The sequence below is a fragment of the Dendrobates tinctorius genome, unplaced genomic scaffold (genome assembly GCF_039654945.1).
Source record: "Dendrobates tinctorius isolate UK_male_01 unplaced genomic scaffold, ASM3965494v1 ptg000075l, whole genome shotgun sequence".
In the NCBI taxonomy this organism is placed as follows: Eukaryota; Metazoa; Chordata; class Amphibia; order Anura; family Dendrobatidae; genus Dendrobates; species Dendrobates tinctorius.
The window spans coordinates 21,742,486-21,760,650 of NW_027361743.1; the positions used below are offsets into that span (position 1 = coordinate 21,742,486).

General features: G+C 45.6%; 1 protein-coding gene across 2 annotated transcripts in view; it reads left to right on the plus strand.

The window, feature by feature from the left end:
* DDX10 (DEAD-box helicase 10) overlaps nucleotides 1-18,165 on the plus strand; it is a 235,748-nt gene that overhangs the window by 34,662 nt on the left and 182,921 nt on the right. For both annotated transcript variants that reach the window (XM_073583096.1, XM_073583095.1), the window contains exons 10-11: nucleotides 13,186-13,287; nucleotides 16,637-16,724. In XM_073583096.1, the coding sequence (XP_073439197.1) occupies nucleotides 13,186-13,287; nucleotides 16,637-16,724 (190 nt within the window). The remainder of the gene's footprint in view (nucleotides 1-13,185; nucleotides 13,288-16,636; nucleotides 16,725-18,165) is intronic.

An 18,165-nucleotide genomic window follows, 5' to 3' on the forward strand; every position in this document is an offset into this window, starting at 1 on the left:
GGTGTTACAAAGTAGATAAGACTTTACAAAATCTCGTCCTTCTGTTCCAGAGGAAAACTGCAGCTGAAATTGAGAGGTGCCGTGGATTTGACATCGGCAGATATCTTTTTTTTCCATTCTACATGACGGCACCACGAGAGAGGGGATCCGCCCAGCGAGGACAGGAAACCTTCAAGATAAAAGGGGCGGCTCCTCTCTCCGCATCAGTTGGTTTCCTGTCCTCGATGGGGAACCCTCAAGATGAAAAGCTCTTGAAGATTCTGGAAGAAAGAAGAAAGAAGAGGATGCCTGGGCCTGGGTCGGGTGATTACTGGCAGGCACTGGTCTGCTACACCCGTCACCAGGTACCGGTAGTCGCCTCGGGGGCCATATATTCCTATGTCCCCCCTGAGCGAGTGCATGGCCACAGCCCGTGAGGCAGTTGCCCGGGTGAAGTAATGATGCCTCGGAGACCATGGTTCGTGTACCCTCCAAGATGACCAAAACTTGCCCCATAGAAGTCCACGGAGGCCACTTTCCGTGCTCCCTCCCTGTCGACATATAGTGGCCATGCAGCCTGTGAGACACATCGGTGTCAAGGCAGAATTAAAGCTCCACGGAGGCTATGTGGGTACCCTCCCTGTTGAGACAGGCACTACAGAAACGGCCCTGATGAGGAATTACCTGATTTCAGTGGCAGTGGAGATGCTTCACCTGGTAAGGCTGGACTACAGGTATGACGGGCGATAGCGGGGCTCTCCGATCCAGTACCCGTTGTCAGTGGTGGTAGTGCAGTTGCTTCTCCCGGTAAGACCAGTCGGCAGGTTTGACGGGCGACAGCGGGTCTCTCTGATACGGTACACTGAAACAGTGGTGGCAGTGCAAGGTATGGCTGACAAACTGCGCTATAAGAGAGCTGCTCGGGAGGTCCATGGCGTCGGAACACCGAGAACAGACCGCAAGTACGGGAAGCATTCCAGGCGCATACCGGAAGTGACCCCTGACGCGCATCGGAAGTGAAGCGTGCACGGGTCAGGGGAACGCGCATCGCCTGGTGCGTGCTTCAGCCGTGCTTACGACTGAAGGGAGCATGGGCACCGGAGGAGAGCACGCACCGGATGTGATTGCCGGGTGTGCGCATAGGCCAGCTATAGTGCGCAGGCGTGGGGGCATAACCAGGAAGTGCAAGCGGCTGGCAGGTGCAGGATCAACCAGGTGTACCAATTAATTTAAAAAAAAAAAAAAAAATAGAGTGTTATAGGCAACAGGAGGTGCTGGCAGGCGTCACCACACCATTATTTGGTTAGATGTGACTGCTCTCATCACAAAACAGCAGCAGTTAAGCAGTTTATAAAATGGAGAGCCCTTCGCCAGAGCACTTGCAGCTGCACCAGGAGGCGAAGGAGAGGCGGTTGCGCTCAGAGGAGAAGAGCCAGACACGCTGCAGCAGCAGTGGGAGCCACTCGGGCAGCACACGGACGGATCGTCGCCGCAAAAAGGAGGGGTCCCTAGTCTCTTTGGGAGACAGTGAGAAGACCAGTCAGCCTCCAGATCCGGTATCCGTTCTGTGAAGTGTCCTAGTGGTGAGTGAACTTCGAGAAAGTCCAGCACTCTAATGTCTGTTCTCTTTCTCTCTCTGTCTCCTCTCTCCCCTATTTTACATACATTGGCGGGGTGGAGTATAGGAGGTCCCTAAGAAGAGTAGGGAAAAAAAAATAAATAAAAATAAAGAATGTCCTTTATGCAATAGTCCCTTAGGAGCATCCTGGAATAAAAGATTGTGCCAGGATTGTATTAACAAGACAGTATCGGAAGAGACACCCTCATTCTCTGACAGTCTGAGATCCCTAATTCAAACAGAGGTTTGCAAATCAGTGAGGGCATTACAATCAGCGGATACGGATAGCTGGTAGATGAGCGAGCAAAAAAGACAGCTCAGGAACTCATGTTTAGTGGACTACAAAAGAAAAAAAAGTAGAGCCTTCCCTATTAATGAACAATTGGAAGGACTCATAAAACGGGAATGGGAAAATCCAGAGAAGTCCCAGATAATCAATTCCCTAAAAAGGAGGTACCCCTTTGAGGAAGAGGCATCCTCATCCTGGGATAGAGCTCCAAAAATTGATGTAGTGATATCAAAACTCGCCAGGAAATCCTCCCTACCCTTTGAGGATTTAGGTTCTCTAAAAGAACCTCTGGACTGAAAGACAGACAATTGTCTTAAAATGGCCTGGGAGGTCTCGGCTGGGGCACTAAGGCCCGCCATCACGGCCACTTTTGTGGCTAGGTCCCTGAAAATATGGGTGGAAAACCTGGAAGACCAGCTAGAGCAAAGAGAGGAATCTATTCTGGAAGCATTACTGGCCATCAGAGCAGCGGCATTCTTTCTTGCTGAGGCTTCAGGAGATTCAGCCAGGCTAGCAGCAAAGTCAGCGGCCTTAACCAATGTAGGACGCCGGGCAGTATGCTCAAATGCTGGCCGGGGGACACTCAGGCAAAGATGAAACTCTGCTCTCTGCCATGTGAGGGAAATTTCCTGTTTAGACCGCCATTGGATGACGTGTTGGAGAAAGCCGGCGACAAAAAGAAGAATTTCCCAAAACAGCCATTTCAGGCCTTTTGGCGCTCCTTTCAGAAGGGCCGAAAATTCAGAAGACAGCAGTACAGGGATCGAGACAGAAACAATTCTGACAAGCGAGCCAGAGGTGGGAGAGGCTTCTATTTCGGCAAGCCCTCCAAAGACACCAAAAAACCCTCCCAGTGACGGTCCTTCTCAGGTGGGGGGAAGGCTCTCTCACTTCCTCCCAGCCTGGGAGAGGATCTCATCCAGTACCTGGATCCGACAAATAGTAGGGTCGGGTCTGGAATTAAGATTTCACCACTGGCCGCCACGAAGATACATGCAGACTCCAGTACAGTCATCTCAAGAAAAACAAGAAAGTCTGGAAGGAGAAGTATTATCACTTCTAGAAAAACAGGTCCTGGAAGAAATTCCGGAAAAAGAGAAGGAAGGTTTTTACTCCCCCCTATTTCTTATAAAAAAGCCAGACAATTCCTGGAGGACGATTATAAATTTGAAAGGCCTCAACAAATATCTGATAGTTCCATCATTCAAGATGGAAGCGATAAGGTCAGTGGTGAAGCTCCTTTATCCTCAGTGCTACATGGCAGTCCTGGATCTCAAGGATGCTTACTATCATGTCACGATCCGGCAACAAGACCGCAAAAATCTCAGAGTGGAGGTTCAGATAAGGTCTCAGTGGCGTCACTTTCAATACAGGGCTCTTCCCTTTGGTGTAGCGATAGCTCCCCGAGTCTTCACAAAATTAATTGCAGAGGTCACAGCCCATCTCAGGGAAAAAGACACTCTGGTGATACCATATCTGGACGACTTCTTGATAGTGGGAAGAAATTTCTCTCACTGTCAAGAACAAGTCAAAATAGTGATGGAGACACTACAGACCCTGGGTTGGCAACTGAACCTCAAAAAATCTAAACTGGTACCAGCAATGAGCCAAAATTTTTTGGGCCTAACATTGGACTTGGTGGTACAGGAGTGTCGCCTCCCAGAGGAGAAAAAAGAGAAGATCAAAAATCTAATCATGGCAACTTTAAAAAAAAAAAAAACTCTGAGAAGGGCCACGTCAGTGTTGGGGTCCCTAACTTCCTGCATACCAGCAGTAAAATGGGCACAGTTTCACACAAGAGAACTTCAGTGGTGTGTTCTACAAAACGACCTGAGGCTTTAGGGGCAGTTAGAGCAGAAGCTCACCCTCCCGGACCCTGTACTCCAGTCGCTCAAGTGGTGGTTACAGATAGAGTCCTCTCCAAGAGGAGTGCCCTGGACATACACAGCCTCCAGAGTAGTCACAACGGACGCCAGTCCATGGGGCTGGGGAGCCCATCTAGACACACGGTGGCTCCAGGATCCCTGGCTCCAGGAGGAAAGGAATTATCCTCAAACGAGTGGGAGCTACTAGCCATCAAAAGAGCGCTGGAGGGATTGTTGACACACCTAAGAGGACATCATGTGAGAGTCCTATCAGACAACCGTACAGCAGTCGCATATGTGAACCACCAGGGGGGCACCCGTTCTCGGTCCCTGATGCGAATAGCAAAAAGGATCATGAATCTAGCAGAACACCAGTTCTTTTCATCATCGGCCCTGCATATTCGAGGCGTAGACAACCTGAAGGCAGACTTTCTGAGCAGGAACCACCTGAGGCAAGGAGAATGGTGCCTAAGATAGTCCATTTTTCAACGGATTGTGCATATGTGGGGGAAACCCATCATAGATCTCTTCGCCTCAAAAACCAACAAGAAGGTTCAAAAATTCTGCTCCCTAAGTCCAGCAGACTGGCCGTTGGCAGTAGACGCCTTCAGGATAAAGTGGACACCAGGTCTCATGTATGCCTTCCCTCCAGTGTGCCTCATTCCAGCAGTTCTGAGGAAGATCAGGGAGGACCAAGCCAGAGTAATTATGATAGCTCCCTTTTGGCCGAAAAGACCGTGGTTCTACTGGCTGAGAGTGATGTCGGTGGCGGACCCATGGGTGCTCCCAGAGGACCACGACCTGCTAACACAGGGTCCCTTCAGTTGCCCTCCGAAGTCCAGGCTGTATTTGACAGCCTGGAATTTGAAAGGTCACTGTTAGAGAAAAAAGGTTTCTCAGCGGGGTTAATATCCACCTTACTCAGTAGCAGAAAACCAGTGGCTACAAAAATTTATGGAAGGATATAGAGAAAATTTTTATCTACCTCAGGCCTGATACAGGAGGGAGAAGTACTGATAGGGGCAGTACTGGAGTTCCTGCAGAAGGGCTTAGAGTTGGGGTTAGCTGTCAGCACCCTCAAAGTTCACGTTTCAGCCCTGGCAGACTTATTCAACTATGACCTGGCAAACAATAGATGGGTGGCCAGATTTATCCGGGCCTGTACTAGAGCTGACTCTGTCCCGTCTCCTATGCCTCCTCCCTGGGATCTAAATATAGTTCTATCATCTCTGACAGAAAGTCCATTTGAACCACTAAACGCAACATCAGATAAAGTGTTAACTTTAAAGACAGCTTTATTAGTGGCACTCACATCGGCCCGTACGGTTGGGGACTTACACGCACTATCAGCAGACCCGCAATACACTCAGGTCATGGACAATAGAGTTGTGTTAAAATTAGACCCAGCATACCTCCCTAAGGTAGTGTCGAAATTCCACAGGGCTGAGGAGATAGTCCTACCATCTTTTTGTCCTAACCCCGGTAAACAGAGGGAGGAAAGACTTCATTGCTTAGACGTTAGGAGATGTATCCTACAGTATTTAGACATGACAAGACCTTGGAGAAAACAGAGGGCCTTATTTGTCTCATACCAGGGGGCAAGAAAAGGCCTTAAAGCCTCTAAGCAGACTATAGCTAGATGGGTGAGAGATGCCATCATGTTAGCATATAGTAGTGCAGGCAGGGCTGTTCCAGAGGGCCTAAAAGCCCACTCCACGAGGGCCATGGCAACGTCCTGGGTGGAGAGAGCTGACGTCTCCATCGACCAAATCTGTAAGGCGGCCACTTGGTCCTCTCCATCTACCTTTTTCAGACATTACAGATTAGACCTATCTGCTGCCTCTGATCTCACATTTGGGAGAAGAGTGTTACAGGCAGTGATCCCCCCCCCTAAAGAGAATACAAATCTCTGTAACTCTCTCGTGGTGCCGTCATGTAGAATGGAAAAACACGGGTATTACGTACCTGGTAATGTGTTTTTTCATGAGACATGACGGCACCCTTATATTCCCGCCCTATTTGATCACGTCATTAGTTGGGTGTTTTGTTAGTATTATACACTCCCTTGGGGTTGGAAATTTAGCAGTATAAAATATGTATTTATGTGTCCACTAACCTGCGGAGTTCCTCTCGTGCTCTGTAAAAACAACTGATGCGGAGAGAGGAGACGCCCCTTTTATCTTGAAGGTTTCCTGTCCTTGTTGGGCGGATCCCCTCTCTCGTGGTGCCGTCATGTCTCATGAAAAAACACATTACCAGGTACGTAATACCCGTGTTTTTTTTTTTTTTGCAATGCAAAGGGTGAAATCTGCTACATTTCTGCAATAAAATTTGCAACATAACCTGCCCGATTTAACATAGATTTTGTGGATGCTGTAATCCTGCAACCGATAAGCCCCATGTGGCGGTACCCCAAACAGGGGAGGTTTCGCAGCACCCACAGCATGGCCTTGGGGCTGCTTAGTCACCTGTTATAAAGCTTTCTGTGGGTTATTCTGCTTTTGCACGTTTAGCGCCTTCCTATTCCGCAGCACTTTATAATCATCACTGTCCCCATTGGGGAACACAATCTAGATTCCCCTTCAGGCTGCTTAGGAGGAAATCTGAGAACTTGGAGGAAACCCACGCAAACACCACGGGGAGAACATTCAAACTCCGTGCAGATGTTGTCCTTGGTGGGATTTGAACCCAGGACCCAATAACAGTTCTAACCACTGGAGCCACCCATCGAGCTGTCCCAGGTGCATTTTCATGGTTTGCAAGTTTTTTTTGTAGTAAGTAGTAGTAGTAACCCCCACCCCCCAGTGAGTCATTGGAGAGCAATGTTTAGGAAGGGGCTCCATATACTTTAAAGTCATTGGAACCCAGACACTTGCCTAATGTGTTTGGGGGGAGGCCTTGTTCTTCCCAGAAAAAATACAGGGGCCGTTTCTGATTGCATTTCCAGATTTTAAAAAATAATTACAGTACAATTAATGGTGAACACCATAATTTACAACTTCTTAAACTTTAGCAACCCCCACCCACTCAAACAAAACAAACAACAAGACAAGCGAAAAAACCCCACGTATCTTTGCAGGCAAAGGCTGAGCCACACGTGGCCCGACACATTTACTATAATTTTACACCAATGGCATGTTGCATTCTAGCACCTGATTGTTTTGTGTCCCTCGAGATAGAGCAATGCCAGCGACGCTGGTGGATGTGGAGACGACGGCAATAACGGCTGACAGAGCAATCATTTGTCTGACCGCCGTCCCATGTACTGTATTCCTTATGGCCCCGACTGATGGAAGCGGAGCGATCATTTATATGGAGGAGCTATAATAAGCCTCTATACAGTAGGCGCATATAGGCCTATTAGTAACATATGTTATATTAAATCTGGCCATTTATTAAGGCTTTAGGCTGCAAAAGAATTCTTGGATGTCTTTTGGCTAAAAAATCGGAAGGCAAACAGGATATTCTTGGCTATTACTAACCGCAAGGTTGATGTACGGCACCTGACTGCGAGGGACAGTAAAAAGTGAAGCATCTTTCCATGGACTCAATAGCTGATCCATATCAGACTGAGCAGCCAGCTCCCGGCAACGATCAGGTAGAACGACGCCGTTGTCTACCAGGCAGTGCTGAGCGTTTTGATTGGCTGTGCCCGATACAGTTTCTGAGACCTGGAAGACCCCTTTTAATTGTGAAATCTTTTTGATTTGTTAGCAGCTCCAATGCAGATCTATGGGTTTCCACGGTAACAGACTACAAACAAGCCCTGGGCTGTCAGATTTTTCTTTTTCCGTCTTTAGCGAACGTACGCACATTTAGTAGGTTATCTGACAGTTAGGGGATGGATGGTATATAGTTTGTCTATTCACATGCACCCAGCTTTCCTAAAATCCTGAGCGATCAAATTGCTTATTAATCCTTACACAAGTGGACTAAGGTTTCAGATGTTTTTTTTTTTTTTTTCCCCACCGTTTGCATTAACATATAAAAAAAAAATCGCCGTACACGTCCAATGTCTGTCATCCCCACCGTCGTGTCACAAGAGGGCAGTAAAAGCTTAACTTGTACGCCTTGTTGTAATTTTGTCATCGTCGCCTCTGGTGTTCGGATGGAAAACCTGCTGTTATCAGGGTAACATTTCTGTTGGCGTCTGTGACACAAGAGAGACGACTTTGGTTGTATCAGGTGCGCTTACTTAGAATACAGGCAAGCTGGGTATATAATCGCCACCCGGCGATTATAACACCAGACCCCCGGAGCTGCTCCTCATTTATCTTTACTCCTTATTTTGTCTTTTTGTAATTTGGTTTATGTCCTTTCCATCATTCACCCATATTGTGTTATAATTAGTGATGAGCGAGCGTGCACGGATGAAGTGTTATCCGCCATGCTCGGGTGCTAACCGAGTGTCTTCGGCGTGCTCGGATAATAGGTTGGCGTCCCCACGGCTGCATGTCTCGTGTCTGTCCAAAAGCCTCAACACATTCTGCCTAACAAACAGACAATCCCTACATGTGTTGCTGCTGTCTAACAGCCGCGGGGACTCCAACATATTTTATCAAGCACGCTGAAGACACTCGGTCAGCACCCGAGCATGCTCAAATAACACCTTATCCCAGCACGTTTGCTCATCACCAGTTATAATGACCGTCCTAACAAGCAGTAATCTGCTGAAGCTGCAGACCCCCATCACTGGCCATCACACAGTCTGTTCTCACTGCTGCCAGCAGCCTGGAACAGTGAGGGAAGGAATTACTGATAATGAGTTATGTATTGTAATCATGGAGTGGCCCAGAATACAGGACGATTTTCCCTCCTCACTGGTTTCACTTTCCATAGATCACTGTTCAGGGTGTGTCTGGGGGAGGAGTAGCTCTCTGCTCTCTGCAGTGAGGCTGCTAAAGGGGGAGGATTTGTTACTGTGTGATGAGGGCTGCTTCATGTGGATGGGGAGGACCTGTAGCTATGGAGGGTGGGGTTGTTGCTATAGAGGGCATGTTTGGAGTAGAGTAGGAGGATATGACTAGTTCTCATTTCAATGCCATAACACCCCCCCCCCCCCCCTTGGACGTTCTGTTCACAATATCTAGAAAACCGTACAAACTAGTGACAGAAAGTAAATTACTTATTGTCATAATTCTGCAGCCCAGATAGGTACTGAGATTATGTGAAACGCCCGGACAACCCCTTTAAGTTGCGTTGCTCATATCATTATCTAAAATTTTGCAGCTGATCCACAACTCTAAGGGTGACGGCAGAGGAATGGATCAAAGGAATATCTCAAACTTGTTACGAGCAACAAATCTTTATTTCATCACATTAAAAACAAGCGCATGTAAAAGCGTCCATCGAGAAAACACTGAAATCAGCAGGTTCTTGCTTCAAGCATGTGAACCGGGTGATACTGCTATATAGGCTATGATGTTTTGCATTGATGTTTCTTTTATTTTTAATTTTTTTGCTTTTTAAGTCACTGGATCTTCCTTTGTACTATTCATGTGCGCCTGCTAACGGCGTGAGCCTTGGGTATAACTCTGTAAGCCCTCACTGTGTATGCAGCCCACAAAAGTCCAATGGTTGGGGCTGAATTTCTAGAACTAACTGATAAAAGCAGTCATTCATAAAAGTACCTAGGGGTCATACAAATTGGACCGCGGTGTACGGACTGGCCGGGGTCTCTCTCAACCAGAGTGTGACAGCTGCAAAGAAATACATGAAGCTGTCACGCTTTGGTCGGAACAGCCACAGGCCAGTCCATGCACTGTGGTCCGGTATATGTCTGGTTGTGCCCTAAAGAGGTTTGATAAAACTTATACGTCTTCTAAATTTGCCCTATTGGCTTACTTTGTGCTAAAGTTAGGTGTGCACTTTTGGACAAATTTCGGTGTCCTTTTGACGCGCGGCATCATAATTTAGATTACAACCCTTTTAAAGACAGTGCATCTAAGGGCGCCGAGAAGATCACATCGCAGTGCACGGCCTGAACCCGGCACCTCTCCTGACCTGAGCGTCACAGCGTGATGTAACTCTATACAGCTGTCACACTCGGGTCAGGAGAGCCGAAGGTCAGTCCGTGGATTACAATGCGATCCTCACGCGAGAAATACCGTTGTATGTCTGCGCCTTTAAGCACAAGCCACAGAAGTCTTTTTTTTTTTTTTCCGGGTGCCAATTAAGCCACGATTCTCCTTCAGCTTAGTAAATGAGCAAATCTTTTTATTGCTGCAGTACACTTTAAGTGTAACATAGAGCGGATGCAGTCTCCGGTTCATCAGCATCAGCATTCTGACGTGAAGCTGGCCAAGATTGGCAAAAAAAAAAACAAAACTAAAAGTTGCAAAATGCTTGCGCAACTAAGAGTTATGTAAAATACTGCGTCAGAAAACTGGTGTAAACTGCTGGATGAAACGTCCCGATAGTTTAAGAAAAATCCCGTCTGCTTCATTTTGTGGTGTTGTGCAGGTCCGTGTACCTAATGTTAGCGATATCTCTTTGCCCTGGATCTGTTGCACCATTGTTGACAAATCTTTTAGGAAATCTTACTGCAATCCGTAGTCCAACCCCCTACAGCATAACAGCTCCACCAACCACTGCTTGATTGAGGCTCTGCAGCATGATGTCGACCCTGTCCTGTCCAGAACTCTTGTGCATGCGATGTTGTTCTTTTGGCTGGAGCGGGTGCGTAAAGAACCGCTCATGCACAAGATTTGGAGACGTGGAAGAGGTGATGTCACACCCCACAGCCTGTGTCTGTGCTGTCAATCACGCGGCATAGGGTGTCACGTGGGAGAGGGAAAAACAGAAGACAAGCTGTGTTACTGCAAGTGCTCAGATATACTCCCAGTGCACTTGCAGTCTAATTTAAGGATTAAAAGCAGGATTTCTCGAAAATTGTGAAACTGATTCAGGCCAAAAAAAGTATTGTTGGAATTGCAGTCGTCTGACCTATACAAGAATTCCTCAGGTTGACACCTTAAAATGAACCTGGCAGGTGGTGTTTGTGTATACAGCTCCCATTGTTGCAGACTGCACACAATTACCCAATAATTGCTATTTTTCATGTTGCCAGTCTTCTGTCTGCACAGAGCAGGACATGCTTACAAGACATTAGCACCAGATGATTTACACCTGCAGACCTCATCTTATATATAAAGGTCCTTATTTATCCGCTATTTTCGCATCACCGAGGATATGAGAAAATATTTGTTTCCTAAATATGGCGTTCTCATAGGATGGCGGGGGTTGTGTGTCCCGTGCTGCTACGTGTTGCCCGTCACGGGCTACAACGTGCGAGCTTTCTCCTGTATCTGCTCTTACTGCCGCAGGCGATGGCATGTAGCATCTTGTCACTAATGACACTTGGGGGCGCGGGGAGCCTGTCGCTCCTCTACACACGGTGGCCGGGGTGACGCTCCTAATTGCGGGATGCCACATACCGTACCGTACATTAGCCACAATAGTTGGATCTCGGCTCTCTCTTCTTTTGAAGCATCTAATGTGTGTGCAAATCTCATTGTGAAGGAAGGAGGAGCAGGTCAGCTGTGACATCGGCTGTTGTGATTGGGGGATCCCGTGTGATCACTTGTGTATAGAGGGGTCACCCGTCTCCTGCCCTTGCTGACAATAGTTTTATTTTTCATACAAATTAGCCAGTTCACATTTTCACTCCTCGTTTATATTTTCACCAATTTTTTTTTTTTTTTTTACATCCTCACAATGATGAGCGAGCGTGCTGGGATAAGGTGTTATCCACCATGCTCGGGTGCTGAAAAATATGTTCTAGTCCCCGCGGCTGCATGTCTCACGGCTCTTCGATAGTCGCCAGACACCTGAAGGGGTTTCCTGATGCCAGCAAAGTGGATGAGAACCCTGACGTCTCATGAACACGATGCTTAGTTTTGACTTACAGATTTGGTGCAGATTTATATCTGCAGAATGTCCTTTTTTTTTTTTTTTGTGTAATTTTGCAGCATTTTTATACCCATTCAATGAAGTCAGTAAAAAAAAAAAAAGCTACAAAAGCAGAGGTCCAAGGGGGCATGTGCACACTCAACTGCTGTGTAGGATCCATGGATTTGGTGCAGAAAAGGGATAAAAAAAAAAAAAGTGGCCAAAAGAGCACAGACTCTGATCAATCATTTGTGTCTCTGATCAGCACCAGCACTCTGCGGCTGCAGGACTCATGCAGAGATGTGGTGCAAATGGGAATGGAAAGAGCAAAATGGACAGTGGAAAAAAAAAAGTCCTGGAAAACAGTGAGCACGGATGCCGATCAATGATTTGCATCACTGCAGGATGCATGAACAAAAAAAAAAAGGCAAATATTGAGCAATCAAGTACTGATCAGCGATTAGCGAGAGAACTCCATACTTACTGTGGAGGAGCAGATGGGGTAGCAGATTTCACAAAATGGTTCATGTTCCTAAGTTGAAATCACTCGGGAGCGTCCATTAAACTGTGTATGGAGCGACACTTTTCCGTCTCCGAAGACCTGTTTACATCTGTGCGCCAGATCAGTGTGGGAGCCGGGTGTCAGACCCCTGGCTATCTGATATTGATGACCAATCCCATGTGTTGAGGTAGCTGAGTACCCCTTTAGCAATTGTTCTGTTGACTTATGTGACCGTCCTTTAAACGTCTGATTGACCTTGATCGTCGCTCGTTTATGGACAGAGCTCCCCCTGTCTGCACATCTTTGTCGTGCGGCTACTTTATATAATCAGTTTCCATATTTCACTTCGCCATTGAGACACTGGTAGAATAAGAGGTTTCCCAATTGTTGTGTACTTTCCGATCTTTCCGTTGAAGCAGGCGCATCATTCATCTCCTCACCGGGGCGAAGCTCCATCCTCCCGCACACAATAGAATCTATCCACTATATCAGGTTTAAAGAAATCTATTCTTTTTTTTTTAGCCCATATCCTCTGGTCATGCACTCGCTGTAGTGTTCGTTTTTTTTTTTTTTTAATGTAAATGTCAATTGTGGCCAGAAAGGAAAATTATGAAGCAGGCAACCATCCTAATAATGATAGAAGAATTCGGAAGCATGAATGTCATCGCTAAATTATGTCTTTGTATATTATATCATGTGTCAAAGTGAAATGTAATCTCTGCCCATTAGTTGTCTGCTTTTAATTAATTTAATTTATATTGCGAGTAAAATAATATTTTCTGCAGAAACAGAAAAGTCAGGAGAGATGACGTCGTCTTTAAACACATTTTGGGGATACATATGACCGATTCTATCCCTCTGCTCGAGTTGCCGCGTTTCACCATTACTCACTTATTCAGTAGTGCAAATAGAATCATAGAATCTTAGAGTTGGAAGGGACCTCCTGGGCCATCTGGTCCAACCCCCTGCTCAAAGCTATACTTTTGATACATTAGTTCTGCTCTTCTTACTAAGAGTCCTTGCTGTGTTTTTTTTTTCTCAGGTACCAGAAAGGGGGAGAAGCTTTGCTGGTGCTGCTGCCATCCGAAGTGAAAGGGATGGTACGACAGCTGGACGAGAAGAAAGTGCCCATTAACGAAATCAAGTAGGTGCTCGTTCCTGCTGCAATCAATGAGTCTGTGAACTACTGCACTAATTTTCGTGCAGCTTCAAAGATTTTGAAGAAAGTGTAAAACTAATTTTGAGATTTTTTTTTTTTTTCTTTTTTTTTTTTGGAGGGGGGGGGGGGGGTTGGATGTAGGGTGGTCCTTAGCCTTCCTTCGACTTATGCCGATATAGGGGTGCCCCAAAAAAAAAAATATAAGCCTTTGTGCTCTTACTGTCAGCTACTTTACGCGGATCTGTTAGATTTCACAGTACAAGCCACATGCTTTTTTGAATAGATCTTAGACCAGATGGGGCTGATGGACTTGCTTTGAAAACTCATGTCAATCCATATAATCTTTTATCAAAGTGTAAACTTAATCTTTGCCCACCTAGTCTGATTCACGCTAGCCAATGGTGTAACCAGGAGTGTTGTTTGATGCAGCTTAGGTGTATGTGCTAAGTTTTTGGAACAGAAACCTCTTAAGTTTCTGAGGCGTTTGGAGAGTTTCTGCTCCAAAACCTCCTCAGAAAGAATTCCCCTGTGCACATATCCTGAATATTGAACTGATATCCACTTCCAAGTTGTTGGAATAAATCTCATGATATTGTAAAAATAAAATAAGGTAAGACGCTACGACAAGCTTATAAGAAGAAATGCGTTTTTGATCCTGTACAGGTTCTAGACTTTATGTAGTAAGACCTTGTGGATGCTGAGAATGTGAAGACGCTGAAAAACTCTCTGGGTTTGGAATTGCTTATCTTGATTCAACAGGGGAACCGATAGTGGTCGGCAGGAGAAGAGACGCTGCCTTTGACTTGTTGCTTATATTGTTGTCTGGTTGCATAGCTCACAAGTTGAGCATGTTAAGATGCACGTACATCACTACTTAAGTGACTGCCCTTGGTTCTCCACTATTAATTTTTTTTCAGATTCGTCTTGTCTGGTTGACAGCTCCTCAGTGCCCCTCCTCTCTGCCAAGATCTCAAACTGATCAGTACAAACTGCAGCTGTCAGTCAGGCTGGCTGGGCAGAGACTGAATGCACTTGGGCTCACGCTCCGTAGCTGGATTCAGAAACTTCTTATTTTAAAATCAGGATTGTACTGCCATTATGATTTGCATTTTAAATGTATTCTAGTCTGCTCAAAAACGTCGATAAGATCTCAGCTGAAGTGCAGGCAGCTAGGTTGGACGTTAGAAGAGGATGGACGGGACCAGATGAAAGCTGTGGGAGATGTTATTCTTTAACTGAGTGTATATGAGCAGCAGGACTTGCGCTTTTAGAGAGCGACCTCTCCCGCAGCCTGCATCTCTTGTCCCAGCATTCTGTTGCCGCCTGTGCCTCAGCCGAGATGTCCTCTGATATAGGCGCGTTCCCGTCTCCTGTTTCTCCTCGTAGTGGAGCTTTCTCTTCTTACACAGCCTGTTGTGCTGCGACTTAGGACGGGTTTTCTCTTCATTAATTTAACAGCATATAGTTGCTTAATTAATACGGTTGAAAAAGAGACAAATGGGAGAGGATGATGGGAAGGGGAATATGTACAACCACAATGCATGAACAGAATGAGCCAAACTTCCCCTTCCTGATCCCAATTGTCAATCCACTGGGCCAAACAATCAGAAAACATATTTTGATAAATCTAGACAGGAGGAGCAAGCTTCTAAATAAACTGAGAAATACTTTTAATTTTGTAATTCTCTTTCACAAAGAAACCCTTTTAAAGAGACCCAGCTGTGTGTAATCTCACTGACAATGCTCCGTAGGAAAAAAAAATAAAATTGTGCCAGTTATGTCTCCCAAAAAGAGAGACCATCATCTTGCTAGTGCCGTGGTCAATGTCCCCCGGTCTGGTTATGAGGCTCATTTTATTATCGGACATTGACTTACAGGATGGCTACGTCTACATGGCACTAGTGAGAGTTTTCTTTCTTTCTGGGGCCAGAGTTTTAATTTCTAGTGATGAGCAATCAATTTCTCGGATAAGGTGTTTATTTTTTTCGAGCACGCATAAGACACTCATTTAGGTCTTACCCGAGCACGTTCGCTCATCACTATTCATTTACTACTAATAATAATAATTTTACCCCGGGACCATTATCAACAAGACTTTACCCTTTTAAAAGGACCTTTCACCAACTTTATCATGTTGAACGGAAACCATGATGTGTTGTTAGGGGTCCTGGGTCCACTGGTATGTTTTTACGTATTCATCTGACATATTTGGAAGTTTTTGTCTATTTTTATCACTAAACAATGTGCACAAATTATACAGACCCCATAAACTACACCAAAATGATTCCGCCATACTGTACACATAACTGATGCCGCTACCCAATACTTCCATTAATGCCACCATCATAGCCAGCAGCGCTTCCACACATAGTCGTGGGCACATTTCTGGTGATAGTAAAGGGTTAACTGGACGTTTTAATTTTGATTTATTTCTATAAGAATTAAACACTGGTACTGCGCTCCAAAACGCCACCTCAAAGTTATACGCTATGTGGACATAATTTTTGGAAGACCCTCCCGTTTATTCTCCCGACATTTCCCGAACCGAGGCTCGTCCATCAGATAGAGAAGTGTTATGTGACGCTCCACAGAACACTTTTTTTTTCTGCTTTTGAGGCCGATTGCGCCTTTACATCACTCACTCCATCCGACACTTCGCATTGTGCTTGGTGATGTAAGGCTGCATGCATCTGCTCCTGGTGGGTGAGCAGTGCTTGCTCCAGAGGAGGTCTCGACTCTGCTGTTATGGAGTCAGCAGAGCGTTAGCCACTTTTATGCCCTGTGCTCCTCAGCACTGTGACCCCCGCTCTGTAACTTTACGTGGTCTCCACTTCATGTCTGCAGTTCCTAAAGTCTTCCATGCCGTTCATAGGTGATGTTCTACATCTGTTATTCAAAGCTTGTGCCATTAAAATGGAAATAATACCATCCGCACATTAGAGGAATATTGCGTGTTCCCACGGCAGCATCGCCACCGATGAGCCACGTTGTAGTCCCGCCATCCACCGCTTTGCAATTCTCAATAACAGATTAATATGCTAATTTGCTGTAATCATCGACTATTGCAAATGACTTTACGGTTATTATTCATCATTGTTATTAAAGCTAAAGACTTTTTTTTTTTTTCTCCGTTCAATTATTAAAATTAAAAACCCGTAATAAGCTAAAAGCAGATTATGCATTATCAACTAATGGAAAAACAAATTAAAAGTAAATTACATTGAACAGCTGGATTGCAGCATTATGCCGGAGACTTTACAAGTCCTATTTATTAAAGTTCTCTTCTTTTCTTTTCTTTTTTTTTTTTTTTTTCCCTTTCCCCCTTATTCCCCAGAATTAACCCTGAGAAGCTCCTTGATGTTCAAGGGCGACTGGAAGCATTTTTGGCCCAGGAGCAACAGCTGAAAGAACGCGCTCAAAGGGTAAGTGTGTGCGCGTGTGGGACTAATGTAGTGATTAAAGGGATCTACTGTCCACTGTATCGGAGTGGGACCTCCCGCCTTTGACAGCACTAGTTGGTCTCTATTCTCCCCTAGCTGGATGACCATAGCCCGGAGGAATGGAGCGGCAGAAGACCGCTTGTGTTTCCGTACACATTGATTGGCGCAGTGATCACGTGGTCTACCAGTCCAGTTACACATTTACCTTTGGGACCTCTATTTTTGTGATCTCGGGAGGTCTCGGTAGTCTGACCCTAGGAATCGTAAAATTATCACCGATCCTTTGTCACCGATCCTTTGGGCAGGCTCTTTCAAGGGGTTGTCTGATAGTAATTGTAATTTTCTCTGCACAAGCCCTCCTCCCCCTAGCAAAGTTTCTATCCTCTTAATATATTGCAGTCATATTATACAGCACTGTGTACTTATAATTGCTCATTTTGCCTTTCTACCCAGATAATTCTCTTTTCTCTGCTCTATGTAGAAACAGTCTCTTGTCCCTGCATTTATCATTCCCCTCTTCACCGACTGACCCAGCTGCTTCCTCCTCCCTTCCGCCAGTGACTTTTGCAGGGATTTATGACTCGTACAGGGAAAATTGACCTCCTGTCTCTACATAGAGCTTAGAAGGATTCCGTTAGTCTTTAATAACGTGATACCATAAACCTAATGGAAATGATAAGAATTATCTGGGTAGAAACGTAAAATGAGCAATTGTAAGTACACAGTGCTGTATAATATGATGATTGCAATATACTAAGAGGATGAAAACATTGATGGGAGAAGGAGGAGGAAGAGGGCTTTAAGATAAAACAAGCAAACCTTATAGTTTATCTTTTTATTAAAACGGAAGAATTTTTAATTTTATAGTTCATCAGCGGTGGTCAGTTCCCAAGTAGGAAGCGTGCACTTGCAAACATCTTGTTAAAGAGCTTTTGATCGCTGCTCTGAATTTGTATGTAACCCTGGATCCAGCCACCTTCAGCACCACTGTGCTCCTTTGTTTATTGACTCGTGATGGCATTGGAGAGCGAGCAGGTACAGCCAGTGATGCCATCCTGCTGCTGGTCCGCACTGACAATCATCAGGAACTCGCTGCCCCCTCGGCAAGCAGGAAACTGGTGATGGGGAGATTAGTGCGCTCCTGAAGATCAGTATTGAGAACAGCGGTTTAGCTAAAATGTCGACCAGTCTAAGATATATTGGTCAAGCCCTCTGCCCCCTCTTCTTACTAATCTACGGGCAGTACAAGAGGGGGCATGTAGATGAGCTGGTGGTCACTTCTTCCCGGCAGGTAGGCCTCTTTCACACTTCAGTGTTTTGCATCAGTTATAATCCGCCAAAAAGGCGGATAAGCGGATCCGGGATCCGTTTTTTATAAAAACCAGGCGGATTGTGACTGATTGTAAAAAACGGAAGTGTGAAA